The sequence below is a fragment of the Crotalus tigris genome, unplaced genomic scaffold (genome assembly GCF_016545835.1).
Source record: "Crotalus tigris isolate CLP2741 ecotype Arizona unplaced genomic scaffold, ASM1654583v1 scf7180000018975.1359446, whole genome shotgun sequence".
Taxonomy (NCBI): domain Eukaryota; kingdom Metazoa; phylum Chordata; class Lepidosauria; order Squamata; family Viperidae; genus Crotalus; species Crotalus tigris.
Genome location: NW_024097306.1, coordinates 1,265,393 through 1,285,988, shown reverse-complemented (window position 1 = coordinate 1,285,988; position 20,596 = coordinate 1,265,393). Strand labels below are relative to the sequence as shown.

General features: G+C 42.3%; 1 protein-coding gene across 1 annotated transcript in view; it reads right to left on the bottom strand.

Moving 5' to 3' along the window:
• NARS1 (asparaginyl-tRNA synthetase 1) overlaps positions 1 to 19,318 on the bottom strand; it is a 32,622-nt gene extending 13,304 nt beyond the window's left edge. The window contains exons 1-12 of the mRNA XM_039358090.1: positions 19,137 to 19,318; positions 15,449 to 15,531; positions 15,021 to 15,086; positions 13,890 to 13,982; positions 12,703 to 12,792; positions 10,741 to 10,819; positions 8,474 to 8,544; positions 7,113 to 7,199; positions 5,862 to 6,083; positions 3,620 to 3,819; positions 2,058 to 2,193; positions 1,270 to 1,383 (exon numbers count right to left, since the gene is read on the bottom strand). Coding sequence (XP_039214024.1) covers positions 1,270 to 1,383; positions 2,058 to 2,193; positions 3,620 to 3,819; positions 5,862 to 6,083; positions 7,113 to 7,199; positions 8,474 to 8,544; positions 10,741 to 10,819; positions 12,703 to 12,792; positions 13,890 to 13,982; positions 15,021 to 15,086; positions 15,449 to 15,531; positions 19,137 to 19,179 — 1,284 coding nt within the window. The 5' untranslated portion in view covers positions 19,180 to 19,318. The remainder of the gene's footprint in view (positions 1 to 1,269; positions 1,384 to 2,057; positions 2,194 to 3,619; positions 3,820 to 5,861; positions 6,084 to 7,112; positions 7,200 to 8,473; positions 8,545 to 10,740; positions 10,820 to 12,702; positions 12,793 to 13,889; positions 13,983 to 15,020; positions 15,087 to 15,448; positions 15,532 to 19,136) is intronic.
• Between the last annotated feature and the right edge of the window lie 1,278 nt (positions 19,319 to 20,596).

Genomic DNA, 20,596 nt, shown 5'->3' with positions numbered 1-20,596 from the left:
ACAGATACTCTAGTCTGATACTCTAATTCTCTTATCTGTCCACATCCTTTCCCACCCAGAAAGGGACAGATATCTGAATTTATTTATTTTAACCTTTTATATATATACAATTCAACCTATTTTCTTCACAACAATAACCCTGGGAGGTGAGCCAAGCCGAAAGAGGCCCAAAGTCACCCAGCTGGTCTTTTATGCCTAAAGTGGGACTAGAACTCACAGTCACCTGGTGATTGGCCCAAAGTCACCCAGCCATCTTTCATGCCTAAGGCGTGACTAGAACTCAGTCTCCTGCTTCCTAGGCCAGCGCCTTGACCGATATACCAAACAGCTCTGTTTGACATTTGGTGTGTGTATGGGGGGAGGGGGTTTCCAGCTTTTTTCACCACCAGGAAAAAGACTGCAAACTAGACTGGAAGTCAGAAAAAGTCCATGCAGAAGGTAATGGTAAGCCACCTTCATAACCGACAAAATCACTATAGGGACCTAGTCTGAGAAACAGGCCAAAGAGGCAAGTAAATAAAACAGCACGAAGTCAAAAGGAAGACAGCTAAAAAAACAATTACTGTACTTTCCGGCGTATAAGACGACTTTCTAAAGCGTTGAAATCGGCGCCGAAGTTGGGGGTCGTCTTATACGCCGAGTTGTCTTATATGCCGGAAATTACGGTAGTTTCCGGCGTATAAGACGACGTTCTAGGCATGCAACTCGGCGCCGAAGTCGGGGGTCGTCTTATACGCCGGGTTGCCTTATACGCCGGAAAATACGGTAGTTGGAGAATAACATTTAAGAAAAGGGAGAGTACACAAACTGATTAACTTGATTGCTGGGCTTTTTGAAATTAGGACAACAGCCACAATTTGCTGGTCAGCTTGATGTCCAATAACTTGATAATTTTAAGGAAGTGGAAATTTTTGATTGCTTTCAAGTGGTTGGTTTTTTTTTTTTACTTCCCGGTCTACACTGGTGCTCTCCAGTCTAAGCTAATCCAAACCATCCAAGATCAGCTAAATCAGCGGTTCTCAACCTATGGGTCGCGACCCCATTTGGGGTCGAACGACCATTTTACGGGGGTCGCCAAACAACGCGATCTGCCATTTTCCCCCCTCAGGGGGCGCCGTCGCGCATGTGCGGCGCGTCCGTGTGACGGGGGTCGCCGTCACACAAAGGTTGAGAACCGCTGAGCTAAATGCTGCTGCCCAGTTGGGCCAAATGTTTGTTTTTTTTAAAAAAAAATACAAGAGAAGACACGGATGCTTGTCAGAAGCTTACATCTCCAAACTCGTAGTAGGTGTCATCTTCCTTTTTCACCTCATGTTCCTTGAGCCATATCAGGGCTTCCGTGTAGTTCATCTGCTTGAAGGGGCGCTTGGGAGGCTCAAAGTTCTGCAATTACAGGTGAAAGATGCACTGGTAAAGATGGCAAGGCTTTAAAAACTACATCCGTTGGGTGGCTTAATTTTATTATCCTCTTTGGGTCACATCTAACTTGAAACTGCCAGACATTTTGACCACTAGTGAATCAAAACATCTCAACTTAAGACAGGTCACTTAGTGACCATTTGAAGCTAGGATGGATCCTCCAAAAGCTACTTAATGACCTGGTTCCAGTCTCCTTCCCCCGCCCCCGTGATCACATGACTGCATTTCAGTTGTTTGAAAACTGGCCAACATTTATGGCTGTTTGCAGTGCCTTGTGTTTACATGACTGCAAATTATGTTCCCCCCTCCCCCCCCCAGAAATCAGCATTTACTTCTGGGGTCTGAAATAAAAAACCCACACCATAACAAACACTTATCGACCTTTGTAAAAAAGATAAAATCGGGTCCAATCACATGCTGACCCGTTTTACAACCTTCACAACTTATGGCTGTTAATTGCAGGGCTCAATTATGGTCCTAACTCAAGGACTACTTGTAGAAATGAGCCTTTAAAAACATTTCATATATTTATGCCTCCCTCTCTCTTCATTTCTATGGCCACCCTTGTGCCATATTCTGGATTATTTAAGAGAGAGATTCTGCAACAAGAAACTTGTATTTTTGTCTCAGCCACTTACCGGATTAAGGGCGTACACTAAATCAGAGACTGGGGATTTAAGGACTCTATCTACCACATCACAGACGAGATCTTCCAAACGGTTGAGCAGGTCTTCATAGCTCATGAAAGGACACTCAGCTTCAATGTGAGTGTATCTGGAAGAAGAAATCAGTGTCTTCATGAGAAAAAGCTGGGAACCACCATGAAATTCCTCATCCCCTTCTGGTATGACCAGGACCACTGAATGCACCTTTGCAAACATACCTGGAGAAACCACTATTCCACTCAGACTGGGACTGGATTATGTGTCTGCACACATCAGTTAACCGTTTTGGGGAGAGTGGCAGAATGAAAGGATGGGAGGGAGAAGGATATCTATCTATCTGTATCTATCTATATCTATCTGTCTCTCTATGTCTATCCATCTACCTATCTATCCATCTACCTACCTACCTATCCATCTACCTATCCATCTATCCATCCATCTAGCTAGCTCTACCTATCTCCATACCGCTCTATCTACTATCTACTGCAGTATATCTATCTGTCCGTCCATCCATCTATCCATCCATCCATCCGCCACTCATCTCATTCAATGACTCTGGGCAGCTTGCAATTCCAAAAATATACCACAGTTAAAAATACTAAAAACAGTTTAAAATAGTGAAAACAATAAAAACTCTTTAAAAATATACATAGGAGCAAGACAACTGACTGTTAGCAATATGGCTAGGAAATCGGGCTCTTAACACTTTCAGTGCCCCAAGCTCAGGACACAGCCAGGTTTTTAGGGCCTTACGAAAGGCTTACAGGGTTGGGACCGTTCTGATCTCCGAATGGAGGGGGCCGCTGTGGAAAAAGCCTGTCTTCCGGTCCCAGCCAGCCATTATTCTGGATGATGGGATCTGCAGCATGCCCATTCTGCTTGATCTAGTTAAATCTCTCCTATTATCCCAATTCGTCTTCTGATATGATCTTGTGATTGTTAATTTAATCTCCAACTCTTGTTGTTTTTTTGGCATCCCCTGCATTATTCCCAATGCTTCCTCTAAGCAACCAATCCAGATGTTTAGCAAGTGGACACTTGCTTTAGTGCTTTGCGTGGAGAACAGGAAGGAAAGATGCAATGAAAAGTAAACAAGGGAGAGAGAGAGAGAGAGAAAAGAATGTTGGGAAGAAAAACAAAATAAGTAGCTTCCCCTGACTTTGAGCTTCAGCCCTACCACCCGACACACAGATCTCACGGATTAACATAAAAGAACAGAGTTGGAAAGGACCTTTTAAGCCTCCAGTGGACAGCCATTTGTCTGAAATTGTATAGGGTCTCCTGCTTGAACAGGGGGTTGGACTCGAAGACCTTAAAAGCCTCCAGTGATGGGAGCACCCACAACTTCTGAAGGCAAGCCATTCCACTGGTTGATTGTTTTCGCCATTAAGAAATTTCTCCTTAGTTTTAGGTTGCTTCTCTCCTTGTTCCATTAATCCCAATGGAAAACAGTCCACTCCAAAACAGTCTATGAGTTGATTCTCCACACATCTTAGAAGTTGCTAAGGCTGAGAAAAAGTGAAATAGGCACTTACTCGGAGAGGTGCCTACGTGTCCTCGACTGTTCTGCTCGGTAGGACTGGGCAATGCAGAAAGTGTCTCCCAAGGCTGGGATGCAAGTCTCCAAATATAGCTGGGATGACTGTGTCAGATACGCTTCCTCGCCAAAATAATCCATTTTAAAGAGGGTTGATCCTCCTTCTACCTGCGTTTGAACCAAGGTTGGTGGGGTGATCTAAAGATAAAAGAAGACATTGTCCAGAACACTGAATTTATTCCCAGGAATTCCATTTGGCATAGAGTTCAAGATAGAAAAGCTGCACCTGTTGGGCATTTTATCAACAACAACAACAAAAAACAAATACAGGTAGTCCTTGACTTACAACCGTTCATTTAGTGACCATTTGAAATTGCAATGGCATTGAAAAAAAAGGGACTTAGGACTATTTTTCACACTTATGACCTTGCAGCATCCCCCAGGGTCACGTGTTCAATGTTCAGATGCTTGGCAATTGACTCATATTTATGACGATTGCGGTGTCCCGGGGTTACATGATCCCCCATTAGTGATCTTCTGTCAAGCAAAGTCAGTGGGGAAGCCAGATTCATTTAACAGTTGTGTGATTCACTTAACAACTGTGGCAAAAAAGGTCATAAAATGGGGCAAAACTCACTTAACAACTTGTGGGGCTCACTTGTGGGCTCACGTGATCGAAAGTTAAGGACTATCTGTAGCTAGAAACTTTCTTAAAAGGTGGGGGCAGCAGAGAAGAGAAAAAAATTCTTGGTGGCCAGAAAAATTAACAAAAATATTGTGGCATAAAGTTTTGTAAAGAGGACTGAGAGCAAAAAATATAGTGTAAAATTACGTCTGCAGCCAAAATTCTCGTGATAATTTATAGGGGTTAAACAAAATAAGGTTCAGGTCATATTTAATTTAGGTGGAGTATGATTTAAAATTAAAAAGCATTACAACTGAGGACAGGATAGAGAATCTTTGCAGCCCTGGATCAATTAAAAACAAACAACAGAGTCTCCCAAGTTGGATAATATATTTGATTGTTTCAGAGAAGCAAAACCTGTATTTGTACAGTTAAAACAGCATCTTTCCATTTCTTTCTATACTAAGGAGAATTAAGGGCTACAATGAGGCTGATGAAACCAGCAATTACCTATGATTGAAGAGCAAAGGCTACCAAAAACACCACTTATTTTGAATTTCATGATTTGTATATGATTGATGTGTATATTCATTATAAATAACTATACTTTGGATGCTATTTATGGCTTACATAGTCCTTGACTTATGACCAGTCCCTTAGTGACCATTTGATTATGACGGACTCCCCAAAAGGTTCTTACAACCCATTTCCAATGTTCCAATAGCTCCCTCCCAGCAGTCACATGACCACATTTCAAGCAAGCAGCAACAAGTTTGCATATACAATCATTTGCAGCATCCCATGGTCATATAATCGCAGTGTCAACGCTGCTAACATTGGATGTTCTTGCTTTGACAAAATATGCCGAGGTAGCCACTCTCTGTATAAGCTATGTGGTATTTTTAGAGTTAAATTAGATGATGCTGGGAGGGGAGGAGAAAGAAGTCTGTGGGGATTAGTTAAGAAAACCTTGGGCTACAGAACAGAAGGGAAACCTTCCCTTCAAACTGATTGGAAAACAGTGATTTATGACAGCAAATTAGGGGAGGGAAATATGCTAGCATAATATGTGCTCAGGGGAGGGGAATTCAGATCTTGGCATCCTCCATGCTGTGCTGACACTTTGTTACATGATTAAAGACTTTTTAGGATAAACAATGCCTGTAAGTTCTTTGAAGTGTTTCATTAATCAGCTTTTTGCCGAATGGTTTCAAACATGGCCCATAGCAAACAATGGGTTTGCTTAATGACCGCAATGTTGACTTAACGATTGCTACCAAAAAGGTCATAAAATCATGTCAGTCGAGGCGGGCCCCACTACAGTCGTAAGTCAAGGACAATCTGTATAGATCTAATGTTAATTCTTCTGCAAAATTGGAGATTAGGATGGATGTTTCCTTGATTCTGAACAGGGAAGATTTGTACTTCTCCCTCGACTCAGGAATTCTGAGAGTTGTAGTCCACAAGTCATAAAGGGGCCATGGTTCCCCAACCCTGCTCTAGAGTATCTTGGCATGATGCTCTCATCAGCTTGCAAACTTCTTTTACTACACGGAGTAATATAAGAAACCAAGGATTTTTGGCTTAAGAGAAACAAAGCAAGAGGCATACTTACTTCATAATATCCGCGGTCAAAGAAGTGGTCTCGGAAGCACTGGATGATGGTGGAGCGCACCTTCAAGATTCTGCTCAGGGTTTCCCCCCGGATCATCATGTGCCGGTTGTTGAGCTGCACATCTACATCTGATTCTTCATTGACCAGGTTATCAGCTCCTCCAGCTGGAGCCAGACCAATGAGTTCCCAGTAGTCACAATTGAGCTCGTGGCCTCCTGGAGCCTATGGGAGTTTCATATTTTTAAAGACAGAAGACACGACAACAATAACACTCGCTTAGCACTGTCTGAAACTCACTGCTGTTAGAAAGACATATTAGCAATTATCTCATTGAAACAAAGGAGACAGTCACTGACTTCTCTATTCTGGAATGACCGGTACCGGGCCACGGCATGCCAGCAATGAGATTATATCTGCGGGATGCAGGCAGCATACAAAACCATGCCCCTTCCGATCCGTGGAAAAATCTCTCTACACGTAACCGGTCCCTGGTGCCCAAAAGGTTGGGGACCTCTGGATCAGAGGATTTCATAGACCATTGAAGTTTTTATATGTACAATCAGTGTAACTTTAAAGGGAAAACCTGTAAACAGAAAATCAAACCAGCCCAATGAAAACTGAATAAACTCCTTGACAAGAGAAAGAAAATGAGAGCCAACTGACTTTTACTGAAAGCTAAAACAGCCCTTCCCATTAGATCAGGGTTTGAGTTCACATATCATACTAAGCTGTAACACGACTTGGTTTATTTGGACTTAGTATGTTGCCTGAACCCCATGATATTACCTCATAAAACATGGTTTGCAACTTACTGCAATGGACAAACCTGGCAAATTGTGGCTTATTCAAAAACCAATATTATGCAAGGCAGGGCTCAGCACCATTTGCAAATCTGGCTGTTCTCTGAAACCAAGATAACTTAGATATATTGCTGGAATATTGGCAAAAGTTTGATCTCCACGTTACTAAATAAGTCATTCTGTCAGCAAGAGAAAATTCCACTGAGTTTAAGTTATACGTGGGCAAAACTCCAAAAGGTGAATATTTCCTGGGCATTAAAAAAATCCACTCAAAAGGTCAGCATGTTCAGAAAGTCTAAAGTCCTCATTTTCTGACCTGACACACTGGTTTGCACATTCCTATTGTTCAGTGATTCAATATAGAAGAAAGAAGAAACAAACACCCTGCCTTTTTGGCAGGCGACGTTCAAGCAAACATAAGGTTCTTAAAAAAAAAGTAAAATGTGCTTACCTGCTTGCCTTCAGGAACCAGGGTGAGGGTGCCATATATAGCAACAGTGCTCTCAGTTGAAAGGACCACACCATTGTAACATTGACACTACAGGGAGAAATAAAGGAATGTTTAAGACTGTGTCACCTGAGGTTTAAAAAAGAATTGCTTTGTGCCTTCTAGTCAGTCTTGACTCCTGGCAATTGCTTAGACAAGCATTTTTAGTTTTCTTGGCAACATTTTCGGAAGTTGTTTGCCATTGTTCCTTCCTAAGGCTGAGAGAAAATGACTGGCCTAAGGGCACCCAGATGGTTTTGTGCCTAAGCAGGACTAGAACTCACAATTTCTTGACTTCTAACCCAGTGTTTCCCAAACTTGACAATTTTAAGGCATGTGGACTTCAACTCCCAGAATTCCACAGCCAGCAATGCTGGCTGTGGAATTCTGGGAGTTGAAGTCCACATGCCTTAAAATTGTCAAGTTTGGGAAACACTGTTCTAACCTGATGCCTTAACCACTACACCAAACTGGTTCTTAAAAGTAATAATAATAATCAGGAGGAAACCTGTTTTCTCATTCATTTTAATGGATTCAGTCACACCACATGTAACAATATTTGTCAGCCACTCTGGTCACCAATTAGGAAGGAGGGAAATAGTAAACAGAATCTCTTATGGGAATGCAAATGTATACAGAACGGATATAATATTTTTAGGTTGAAGACCAAAGAAATCAAGATAAAAATGAGAAGAAATGATTCTAATCATATAAGGAGCAATCAGGTTAAATGTAATATAATGTGATGGCTCCTCGTGTGTTTAGGATCTTTTCTGTTCTTTCACACTGAAAACTACAATTTTGGAGACAAATCTGGAAGGGTGCTTGGTGTATACCCAAAGCTCTTGAGGAAGGGATGAAATGTTGCCCAGAAAATAAGGTAATTTGATGTAAGAGAAGAAACACTGAATAAAGCTAAAAGCATTAGCAGAAAACTGGAACATTGTGGAATCTCCCTTCTGGGAGAAAATAAAAGCTGTGAGAAGATAAAAAGTTGGAAGGATGGGTCAGGCTTCACTAATAAAAGACAGCCTCTTAGATCTAACATCTTAGATCTAACCCCCCAGGCTATGCCCCTTATCTCAAAAAGGCCAACAAGATGTTATCACTTCAACCATGCTATTTAGTGATATCCTCCCTATAACCATGGAGGTTTTCCACAGCTATTTAACACAGCACTGAAAAGATGCTGTGCGTTCAGAAAACTTTCCCTCCTTTCTTTCACCATGGGCTGACTTTCAAACTGATTTTAGGACTGCTGGAATAAAATTAACAAGGGTATGAAATTTTGATGTGCTTCAGACGGGGCTTAAAAGGGAACTTACCAATTCATCTGACAAGACACACTGAAGGAAACCTGTGCCATCTCTTAAGACAATAAACATCAAGTTTTTCCCTGTATAACAAGAGAAAGAATATAAATTGTATAATCATTTAGTTCCTATTTTAATGAAAAATTGTTTCCCTTCCCACCCATCATTTCAAAACTCGTTCTACTAAGAGCCTTCAGAGGTAGAAGCCAAAAGAAAATCTGTTGGCATCCTAAGAACTAGTCTAGGGGGTTAAAAACTTTAATGGGTGGTAGACACAATGGAATTTTTGACAGAAGTTTGGTGAGGCATGTTAGAGTTAGAGGCCAAAACATATTACAATGAAACTCAAACTGGCTTATTGGCACCATTGGAGGCAAAGTTAGTCTTGACAAGGAGAGCCTCTTTATAAATATATACAAATTACAACTATACATGTAATTAGATTTAGGAGCAAGGTGTGTCTGATCACAGTGGATATAAAGAGCAAGTATTGACTAGATATAACTCATTATGTTCCTAGAGCAGAGGTAGGCAACCTTGGCTCTTTTATGACTTGTGGACTTCAACTCCCAGAATTCCTAAGCCAGCCATGCTGAGGGGAAAGATAGAGGTTTCCAAGCTGAGCCATGCTGGCTAAGGAATTCTGGGAGTTGAAGTCCACAAGTCATAAAAGAGCCAAGGTTGCCTACCTCTGCTCTAGGAACATAATGAGTTAGGGTGTAAATATGAGGCAGTGGGACAGGGCTATAAAACTGAGGTTCAGAAAGAATAATGAGGCAGTTATTCCATGGATATTGTTTCTAGGAATTTACTTCCTACTGTTTTCACAGACCTCTGATCACCTCTCAGTACCTTTTCCCAGCTTAACATTCACCCCTTGATCTTCTAGATCACTATTTCTCAACACCCCCTCAGAATATCCATGCTGGCTGAGGAATTCTGCGTGCGTTGAAGTCCATAAATCATAAAGTTGCTGAGATTGAGAATCACCATTATATAGTAGTCCTCACTTATTGACTGCAATTGTCATGGTGGGCTCTGATTTGGAGAAGACTTATTACAAGCAGACAGAGCCAGCTCCAGAAAGGCTGATAGACAATGATCAACCAGCTCCAGCACCACCAGACGGACTGCCATCTAAGCAGGCAGGCCAGGCCAGTAATCAGCAAACCCAGCTGCTATTGCTCTCTGACGATGAGGGCCTAGATTTACCGCCCCATCCTAACAAAGCGCTTGGCGGGCTGCAAAGAGAGTAGAGCACAGACACTCTGCAAGACTACTGATGCAGAAGGAGTTCTGCTCCATTAAATTACCTACACCAGGTCTGCTTCTATTAAAACAGAGCAACAACCGTTTTGCTTGATAACAACCACTTATTAACTCCCACTCCATGTCTCTTGACTTGTGAAACTCACACCTCTGACTTTGAGCCCGAAACGGCTAATGATCTATCTACAAACTCCAATCTTCAAACTCCACCTGCCTACTCTTCTATGTGCCATTTTGATTTGGAACTCTTGTATGCCAAACTTGCTAAACCTCTTGGGGGGGGGCAGGGGGTGATGGAGATTGTCTCTATACTGCAAGTCTGTATTTGCAAGCCTCATTTAGCAAAGAGGGGAAAAAAACTTCTCTTTGCAAGGATAGCAACTGCGCCCCGCAACTCCATTGCTAAGCAATGTGATCATCAATTGCAACATCACACAACCACCCCAACTTATGACAATTCTAGCTGTGGCTGTGAAGCAATTTACTCAGTCAGTAAATCTACTATCATGTGACTGCAACTTTCTCCCAGCTTCCCCATTGGCTTTGCTTGTTGGAAGTCAGCTGTGAAGGTCACAAATTGCGATCATGTGACCACAGGATGCTGCATCCGTCATAAGTGCGTGCCGATGGCCACTTGCCCTAATCACAATTATATGGTTGTGGGGACACTACAATGGATGGAACTCCAAAGACTGGTCCTAAGTCTCTTGTTTCAGTGTCATCGTAACTTCAAATAGTTGCTGAACAAACGATCGGTAAGTGAGGACTACATATAGATGCTTATGACTGAATGGATTAGTTTCTTTGAGAAAGTTGTATTTCTTGCCATATGGCTGAGTAGACAATTTACCCTCATCAATTCATCTCCAATTTATATTCCATCATGCATGCAACCCATAGGACAGCTGATAGGGGCAAACGTCACTTTCCTAGTTGGGAGTGACACTTGCGAGCATCAAAACATTCAGAGCTTCTGGAAAAACCCTTCCCCCGTGCAAGATGGTACTCACCCTGCCGACGCAATCGATGGACCCAACCAAACACCTTTACTCTCTCTCCTCTGTAGGGTTCCAGGGCACAAATCTTCACCTGTAAAAAGACAGGTAATATAATATATAAAGATACAGGCTGCCAATTCAGAATCCAGAAGACATCAGAATCTTCTAAGATGCAGTCAGAATCTGGTGCTACTGATGTTCTCCTAGCCAGAGGTTATTCAACCCCCATCCAAAGCTTAGGATGCTGAGGCTCCAACTGTTACTTGCCCTAAACAGGAATCAGCTAACTTCTCTCATTAATTACACAAACTAACTATACAGGCAGGAACAACAACAGCCATATTAGTCATTAGTAACATGCATGCAAAAATCCCCATTGCTATGGAAATCCATTTTGGGTTTGGGTTAGGGTTAGCCCTCCCCCCCTAAAATCATTGAGAAAAATCAATGTGACAACATAGTTCAGAGAGGTGTACTATAGTTAGGCTGATGTGTATATTACCCTCAGATATCTTCTTTATAATGGAGATATGGGCTTCCCTGTGCAAATCAAGCTGATTTGCATCAGGGAATTTCTGCAGTTCAACTGGAACCTCTTCTGATAGACCTGCATATCCCTCTCATAAAGTTACAGGAAAAAAAAAATCAGTCCGCAAGCATACTACCAAACTTTCACTCTATCTCTTTATTGGTTTACCACTCTATCACTGGCCTTCATCAAAAAAAGACTGCAGCCACCCGCTATACACATACACACACATATACTTTATGCCTGTGCTCCAGATCTGGAAAAAAAATGGCTAAGCTAGTAAATGGACTTTCTAAATCTAAGATCAGTTTGGCAGCTTCTATGAAGGCACATAGCCAAAATGATGCAGAAAAGACTGCACAACAGGAATTTGACAATTACAATTTTCTGAGTCAATGCGCACAAGATCCCTTCTGATCATCCAGCCATGCCATCAAGGCTAGATCCTGTTATTTCTAGGGAATAAACACAGGGTAGATTTTAATCTGCACTGAGTAACTGCCAGCATGTCAGCTCAGAATCTGCAAACAGGGACATCCACGAAGGGAAAACTAAAAAATGAGACAAGATGGCGGCTGCATTTAAAAAAGATGGAGTTTCAACTGCAGTTTTGAATTTTTAAATGTCCTCCCTGGGGTGGGCACTCTGATCTGAAAGGATATTGCTTTCCACTTGAGGATATTTTCAATATAGCTGGATTTTCACCTTCACAAAGAGCTACAGAGCTAGAAATATATAGTATAGTGTCTTCCCAAGTCAGATACAATCTCAACACCTCAACTACCCTAGACATCTGGAGAGTGCCAGAAGATCAGAGGCTGTTTAATATTCCGTTTCTTGCAAAATTCTCCCAACATCCCACTATCTGGCTGGGAATTCTGGAAGTTACAATTCCAAAATTTGCTGGGGAAAACTTGACCATGGTTCTCTTAAGTCAATACAGAATTACATTGCTCTTCTTTCACCTCTCCCATTGGAAAAATTTGGTGTAGACCACCAGGATGTAGACCACCAGGATAGATCTGGAATTTGGGGTGGGTATTGTCAATACTCATAAAATGGGCAAGACAGGAGATATGCTAAAGGACACAGCCAACCATAAACCTTCCATTTAAAAGTCAAAATTAGTTCTTACAAACACTCTTTCCCACCATAATGTGACCCCAGAGAAATTCTGCAACATGAATGATGCCAGAGGCTAGCATTTGGTTATTCTTTGAAGAAGATGGCAGTTTAGAAATGTGAGATATAAACAAATAAATAAATTTAAAGTATAAATGAGAGTCTGATGGGGTAGGGAGGAATATGGAGGCAGACCGGGCCTGCAGATACCATGTTATCTATCCCTGTGCCATCAAGTTAATTTCCACATACATAAACATACCATTTTCCCCAACATGTTGCAAGTTCACAATGTACTTTGTTTTCCTGAGGATGTTACTCACACATTTGGGCTCCGGGAGACTAAGGTCTTTCTTAATGATAATTTTCTTTGCTTCCTCCAAATTCTTTTCACGTCGCAATAAATCTTCTGCCTATAGATTAGGTTTGGGGATTTGATTAGAAAAAAGTTAACCTAAAGGTTTGGGGCATATCACCTATGATATGTGACTTATCCTGATGTAAGAACAAAACCAATGTAACTTTACTCAAACAAAACATTCTTTATGGGTGCCATTTCGATATCTGGACTTCGATTCCCAGGATTCTGTAATAGCCATCTCACCAGAGAATCCTGGGAGCTGACAGTGCCAAGCGCGGGAAGGCTAGCTTAGCCTGAAATGTAACTTCAGCCATAGCAAGCTGGTTCTCACATTATTATAACCCATAATGTATGATTTGCACCTTACTGTAAGCAACAAATCCCATTATTGCTTCATTTTATGCCTGAACAAGCAACTTGCCAAATATTTCTCTAAAAGTTTAATGAATAAGTGACATTTAAACCTAACACTGAATGTGTTACAATTTATTACACCATGATGATTCTTGACAATTGCTTCCCTTTGAATGGTTATACTTAAGAGAACTCTGATGTAATTGTCAAGAGCTTTGAAGACAAAAGGTCCAAAATAAATAGATAAACTGGACTAACAATCTGGATGGTGACGGCACTCCAGAAGGACTATACAGAATACAAATCCACTTGGATTAGAAACAGCACTGGTTTGGAATACTGATTTATGCAAGGATCAGACGACTGGGTTCAGTATTCATATTAGATTATGGATTGCTTACCTTGCTTAAGACAGGAGTCTCCAAACTTGGCAACTTGTGAACTTCAACTCCCAGAATTCCTGAGCCAACCACGCTGACTGGGGAATTCTGGGAGCTGAAATCCACAAGACTTAAAGCTGCCAACTTTGAATATCCTTGGCTTAAGGCAATGCTTCAACCCAGCTGATACTTTGCAGGAACTCCTTTGGTTTAAGGTGGCATGAAAATCTGTGAATTTGGGGACCAACCTATAATGATTCGCTCCCATATCACTCAATGCCACAAAAGATTTAAATTAATTTAAATCTCTCTCTCGTCTCTCATTTGCTTCAAAAAACAAATTAAAAGACCATTTTAGAAGAACACTTTCATTCTTGAGCATTTCAGAAGATAGACATTCTAGTTGCCAACTTACCTCTTTCTTTTCTCTGGCTTCATTCTTCTGCTGCTCTCTCTGCCACAGCTTTTTCACATTCTTGAGTTGGCTTTTGGAGATAGTTTCCCATTTCTAGGTAGATCAAAAGAAAAATTAGAGTCACGTGGCTGATTTTTGATCCAGACAAGAAAAATCTTAAGCCACCATCCCATTTCCAACTTTGACAAGGAATCCCTTTTAGCTGTTGCTTCAGAAAAACTGGTCTTCAGCTGAAACCGAAATATGAACATTGATTCAGCCATCATTCATCTTATTTACTGCCAAGACAATAAGTGTCATTCCTTAGGTCAGTGTTTCTCAACCTTGGCAACTTGAAGATGTGTGAACTTCAATTCCCAGAAACTCCAGCTAGCACGGCTGGCTGAGGAATTCTGGGAGTTGAAATCCACTCATCTTTAAGTTGCCAAGGATGAATAACACTACTTTATGTAACCACTGATGAACAGAGAGGTGTCAGAGGTAGAGAGTTGCCATCATTGTCACTATCATCATTCCAAATTCCTGGCTCCTATGGGCAAACTACTGAAATAAACGATAATTAACACCAAGGACCAGACTTGTCCTCCTTGACCATCTTAGTTTTATTTAAGCTGAAACTTGGAATGGTTATGGTTTTGCTGAACTGGGGCTAAGCCAAATGGATTAGGATTGAATTCCAGGAATGCACTCCTAATTTGCATATACCAGTAACTATAAGACACAGCACAAGTTCCAAGGTCCAATCTTTGGTTATTGGTGACCTCCAATTATTTGCAAATGTACCAACCGTCCCCCATTAAAATGAAATACTAATGAGTTGCATGGTCAACAGAATAGAGGAAAATTTGGGGAAGAGATAAGAAAATGAAAAGTGCAAGAGAGCCTATCCCAAGAAAACAATAGCCGCATCCCACCCTTCAACATGATTTAGCAAGACTCAGTTTTAATAATTAAAATAGTTTTTCCGTGAGTTTATTTAAGACCCCAATTTTAAAACCATCTAAGCTGAGATCACAATTACATCTGGTGAATTTCAAAAACTAGCGAGGCATTTAGGCTTGCTAATTTCTGCACTGCTCACCAGTATTTTAGGTGCATCTGGAAAAGATGATAATGATTTGTTTAACCAACCTGGTTTTCTTTTTGTGAGTCCACATAGATAGTAGGAAATGGTTCCTTTCCAGTAGACATCAATGCCTTTGAAATAATAAAAAAGGACAATTAATTAATGAATGGGTTATTTTTAACTGCTAAAGGGTTACAGATTTTCCTTGTTAATAGATAAAATGTATTTTAGTAACTTTAAAAAAAAGTCCTAAATTTTGAATTACCAAAAGATGAATCATTTGTACCTAGCAAACTACTTAGATCAGAGGTCCCCAACTCCCGGTCTGTGCATCGGCACTGGGCTGCGGCCACGCAAACAAGCAAAGCCCCATCCAGGGGATGCAGGCACCACACGAAACCACGTGCCCTCCAGTCCACGGAAAAACCTCTCCCCACAGAACTAAAAGGTTGGTGGCCTTTGACTTAGATGCTTCAGAAATACTCAAACATACCTGCAAAGCTGTTTTGAAAGGTTTCTCCTGTGTCCCATCACCAGTGCTGTCACATCCTTCTCGATCAGATACATAAACCTCTCCTGCAAAAAATACAAACAGAATTGTTCTTTGCTAAACATAAAGTACACACAAACACACACACCCAGACAGCATGCGTTCCTCAGTCCCTGAAGGAAAATGATGATTTGCACTTAATAAGACTCCCATCTGATCTTTCAGATTTCAGGTGTGCCAAAGCAACAAGTAATCTATTAAACTTCCCTAGATCAAGGAATTTAAACTTTATCACCTATAGTATCAGCAGGCCTTTTCAATGGGGTAACTGTAAGTTCCAACAGCACTTAAGGATGTTCTGGCTTAAGTAGTCTGTCCATCTGACACCAATGGATTCAAAGCTTTGCACATTCAAACAATGAAAGATCCATGAAGGCCATTAGGTCCTATAATTTCCTAGGTATAGGAATCCAATTTAAGACATTTCCATGGAGAGTGTTCAGCCACTATTCAAAAACTTGATCAAAAGAGAAACTCACCACCTCTCTGATTACCTGATTCCAATGTCAAATTGCTCATTTGCTTTTTCTAGCTTAAAAAAAAGATAATCAAGATCACATGAAGTATTAATAATTTACAATGCCTTGATAAGGCCACATTTGGAATACTGCATCCAGTTTTGGTCACCACGATGTAAAAAAGATGTTGAGAATCTATAAAGAGTACAGAATTGGGTATTTCTAGTTTAATGAAGAGAAGGACGAGGGGGGACATGATAGCAGTGTTCCAATATCTCAGGGGCTGCCACAAAGAAGAGGGAGTCAAGCTATTTTCCAAGGCGCCTGAAGGCAGGACAAGAAGCAGTGGGTGGAACCTAATTAAAGAGAGAAGCAACCTAGAACTAGGAGAAACTTCCTGACAGTTAGAACAATTAACCAGTGGAACAACCTGCCTCCAGAAGCGGTGAATGCTCCAACACTGGAAGTTTTTAAGCAGAGACTGGACAGCCATTTGTCTGAAATGGTATAGGGTTTCCTGCCTGAGCAGGGGGTTGGACTAGATGACCTCCAAGGTCCCTTCCAACTTTATTATTATATTTCTCCTGTGCAGTTGGGTGTTAATCTAAGGCAGCGGTTCTCAACCTATGGGTCGCGACCCCATTTGGAGTCGATCGACCATTTCACGGGGGTCGCCAAGCAAGGCTGTCGCCATTTTTTCCCCCTTATCTGGTGGGTGCCTTACCTCCCTTGGGCTGGCCCAGCTGGTGGTCGGCCTGCTCCATCTCTGCCGCTTGCCAGCTACGCCTCGCCCGGCGCAGGGGGTGGCACCATGCATGCGCAGCGCTCCCGGGCAGGGAAAGTCCTTGTCTTACAAACGGTTGGTAGTCCTCGACTTACAACTGGTTTAATCCTCGACTTACGACCGGTTGGGGGTCGTGGCATTAAAAAGGTTGAGAACCACTGATCTAAGGGGTAGTTGCTCATCTCTATTTCTTAGCCGAGGGAGCCAATATTGTCTGAAGATACTTCCGTGGTCATGTGGCCTACATCAAGGTGCATGGAATGCTGTTATCTTCCCACTGAAGTGGTACCTATTCATCAAGCTTTCACTCTGCTAAGTGGGCAGCAACTGGAGCAAGAATGGGAACTCACACCTTCGTGTGGCACTCTGGTCTTGAACAGCCAACCTTCTGGTTGATAAGCCCAGGGTCTTAACTGCTAGGCCACCATGCCCCTTTATTTTTTAACATAAACTGGGATCTAATTCCCTGCAATTTAAGACCATTTTTGTTGCTTTTGGGGGGAGAATGATAGATGATTTATGGGATCAAGATCTCCTGATCTTCTTCTATGTATGTTCATTTTAAGTACTTGAAAAATACTATCATATCCCCCTCTTAAAGCTGAACATCAAATCTCTGATTATAAAACTACGTTTTTTTGTCTGCGAACATCCCAGGTGGAAGCGCAGCCATAGGAGAATGTCCTGAACATTATATGTATTCTCCACACAGGAGGGGCAAATAAAGCCAACAGGCTACAGGTGTTCAGCAGCGTCCTTTATGTTCCTTCTTTCCCAGAATCAATGTAGAAGATCACTGATTCCAAGGAAGGCAGGTGCATAAGAATTTCTAAGAAAATCCATCCATTAGAAATGAATTCTCTGGATCTATGAAGTTTGTTGTTAAAATGTGGCTGTTGTAGTTCATCTCTCATGCTTTCCCTTTGGGGCTTTATTAAATGTAATGTTTAAAAATATCTTTATAAGGAAGCAAGGATTCTCATGCTTCTTTGAGATCCCTTCAGATGGCAACTCATCTTGGTTCAGCCAAACACTAGCAGGTATGATTAGTGCTTGATGGAAGAATACCATGAAATTTCAAAGCTGTTGGTTAGGCTGAGATTCAAAAAACACAACAGCAGAAGGCAACAGGATAGGAAAAATGTAAGGCGGTTGTCTAGCGTGGGAGAAATGTGGCTTGAAATAGTACATGTGAAAGGGCTCTAGATGTCACAATGATGCAGCTAAGAAAGCAAATATGGTCTTGGAGTACCTTAATAGGAGCCGAGAATCCAGATTATTGAAAGTAATTCTTCCACTCTACTCTGCCCTGGTCAACCCTATTTGGAGAATTATGTCCAGTTTGGGGCACCATCATTCAAAAAGGATAGTGACAAACTGAAGCAAGCTCTGAGAAGGATTATCAAGATGAAGTGCAGTAAGCCCTCAAACTCTATGAGTAGTAACTATTGTTCAAACTCTTTAAAGAATAGTCGAAGGATCTGGGTATATTTGGCCTAGAGACCTGGCCCATAGAATTGCCAAGAGTTGGACAGGACTGAATGGATATCATCATCATCACATCTGGCCTACAAAAGGCATAATTGAAGAGAGGTACGAGAGTTGTCTTCCAATGTCACATAAAAGGGGGAGAAGAAGGAGGGCCAACAATGTAAGGAAGGCAGTCAAGAGAAACTTTCTAACTATTGCATCAACCAACTGTCCTTCTCGGAAAGTCATCTGCCAGAAATCCTATAGTGGACCTGCACCCAGAGGGAGATTTGGATTAAATGAGTTCTAAGAGCCTTCCATTTTGTCTCCTAAAGCAATGACACATCATAAACGCAAGGAATCAGCTAATAATAAAACCTATTGTAAAGCACCTGCCTAACTCAGACAGAATGGATTCCAGATTCAGTTTCCTTTCCCACAATCAGGAAATTCCACCGAAGACGGAATACGAAGCAACACCACGGGGCTAATGAATGAATGGCCTGTTTTGCGCTGCTTCCCGAATTGGGGAACCAGAAGGGAAAAGGCGGCAGAGCAGATGCCCCCCCATCCCACATTTCTCCTCGGATCGTCCTTTGCAACGCCCGTTTTTCGCCCATCAAGAGATCCAGCGGGGAATCCTTGCAAAAGCGGGGAAAGAAGCAAGAGGCCGGACCCAGGTGGCAGCCACGGAGGCTTCCCGCTCCTTCCTCTCGCGTTTATCCCCAGCGTGGAAAAGAAGCGGCCGTGGGGCGCGTTCCCGGTCTGGCTGGGAACGCTGACACTTATATAAAGGTTTTCCTTTCGCTTCCCGGTTCTCCCGCTTTGCATTTGCTCCGGGGTCGGTTCCGGGTGCCCTAAGCATCGAGGGGACGGCCAGGCCTCTTCCTCCCTCTTCGGCCGCTCCTTGCAAACTCACCCAGGCTCAGCCTGTCCGTTTTCTCCAGGATGATCTCCGACATAGTGGCTTTGGGAAAGGGTCTCCCGGAAGGCTGGGCGCGGCTGACCCGGCAGCTCGTTTCTCGCTCAGCTCTGCAGTTCTGACGCCGACTGGCAAGCCGATTGCATCAGGCTGTCGTGGCCAGCCCTGCCGCAAAGCAAGCCCGCCCCTTCCACCCACCGGCGCTCATTGGGAAAGGAAGCGTCGTCAGAAGGGGGGGGGGACTGGGCCGAAGAGCCGGTTTCCTTCGCGGAGGTGCGCCTTCTGCTGCTGGTTGCTCCCTGGGGAAAAGGAGATTAAACCAAGCGGCTTGCCTCGGGTGGAAAACTGAAGAGATCTGGAACTTACAACAACGGGAGATGCGGAACCCTCCCGTTGTTGTAAGAATCAGTGCAGCCCAAACTGAGAACCATGTTAGAAGAGCCCTATTGGGCCTTCTATATCAGTGGTTCTTAATCTGGGCGATATCGCCCCCCAGGGGGTGATTTCGTTTTTCAGGGGGGTGATGGAACAAAAAGGGGCGACGTGGGGGCAAAGGAACGTAAAGGGGGTGATATGGGGGCTGCGGAGCAAGACGTTTTGGGGACACAGATTTTTTTCATACAGTGAATCGCTGTATATTTGTCATACAAAAAAATCAGATCGCTTGCTATTAGTGGATTGAATTGTGTTTTCAAATGTTCCTCCAGCTAGCTTCAGTACAGAACGCCGTACACATGTGAATAGGCATTGCTTATCTTCATGCGCATTGCGCAGTCGCCTCTACCCTTTTTATATTTCTTTTTGTGTCTTAAATTTTACTTGTAATTCAATCATTAAATATTACTGTTTTTCTTTTTGGGCATTTCACTTTCTTGCAATTGAATTTTGTTTTCAGTGGTCATTACATTTAAGTGTCTTGAATAAATAAGATAATAATGAAATACATGTATCAAGAAGTTTGGGAATAAAGTGATGGGTGGCACCAAAATTTTTCACGCAGTTGAGATATGGGGAAAAGGCTGGAAATAAATTATTTGCATCGATATGTCCTGATGACAATTTTAAAGAAAATAAAACAAGTGTTTGCATAAATTGAAGAATTATTTCCTATGTTGTGATTGAGAGGTTATGTTGGGGGAAGGGGGCGATGACAACTTCCTCATTGGCTCAAAGGGGCGATTCGTTCAAAAAGGTTAAGAACCACTGTTCTATATATATGCTACAAAGGAGACCTGGATGCATAAGGGACGCGCACAACTCAGATTGGAGGGCTGCACCCCTGCCTCTTTTTGCTCCACAGCTAGTTGTGCGAACCAGAATCCAGGGGATAATAAACAGCCATCCCTACTAGTAGTCACACTCTCCACCAACCTGCCCAGATTGCTTTTTAAAGTGGCCAGATTGGCAACATATTTCATTGTTTTAAGTGTGTTCAGTGAGGAAATTGGGGGAAGGAG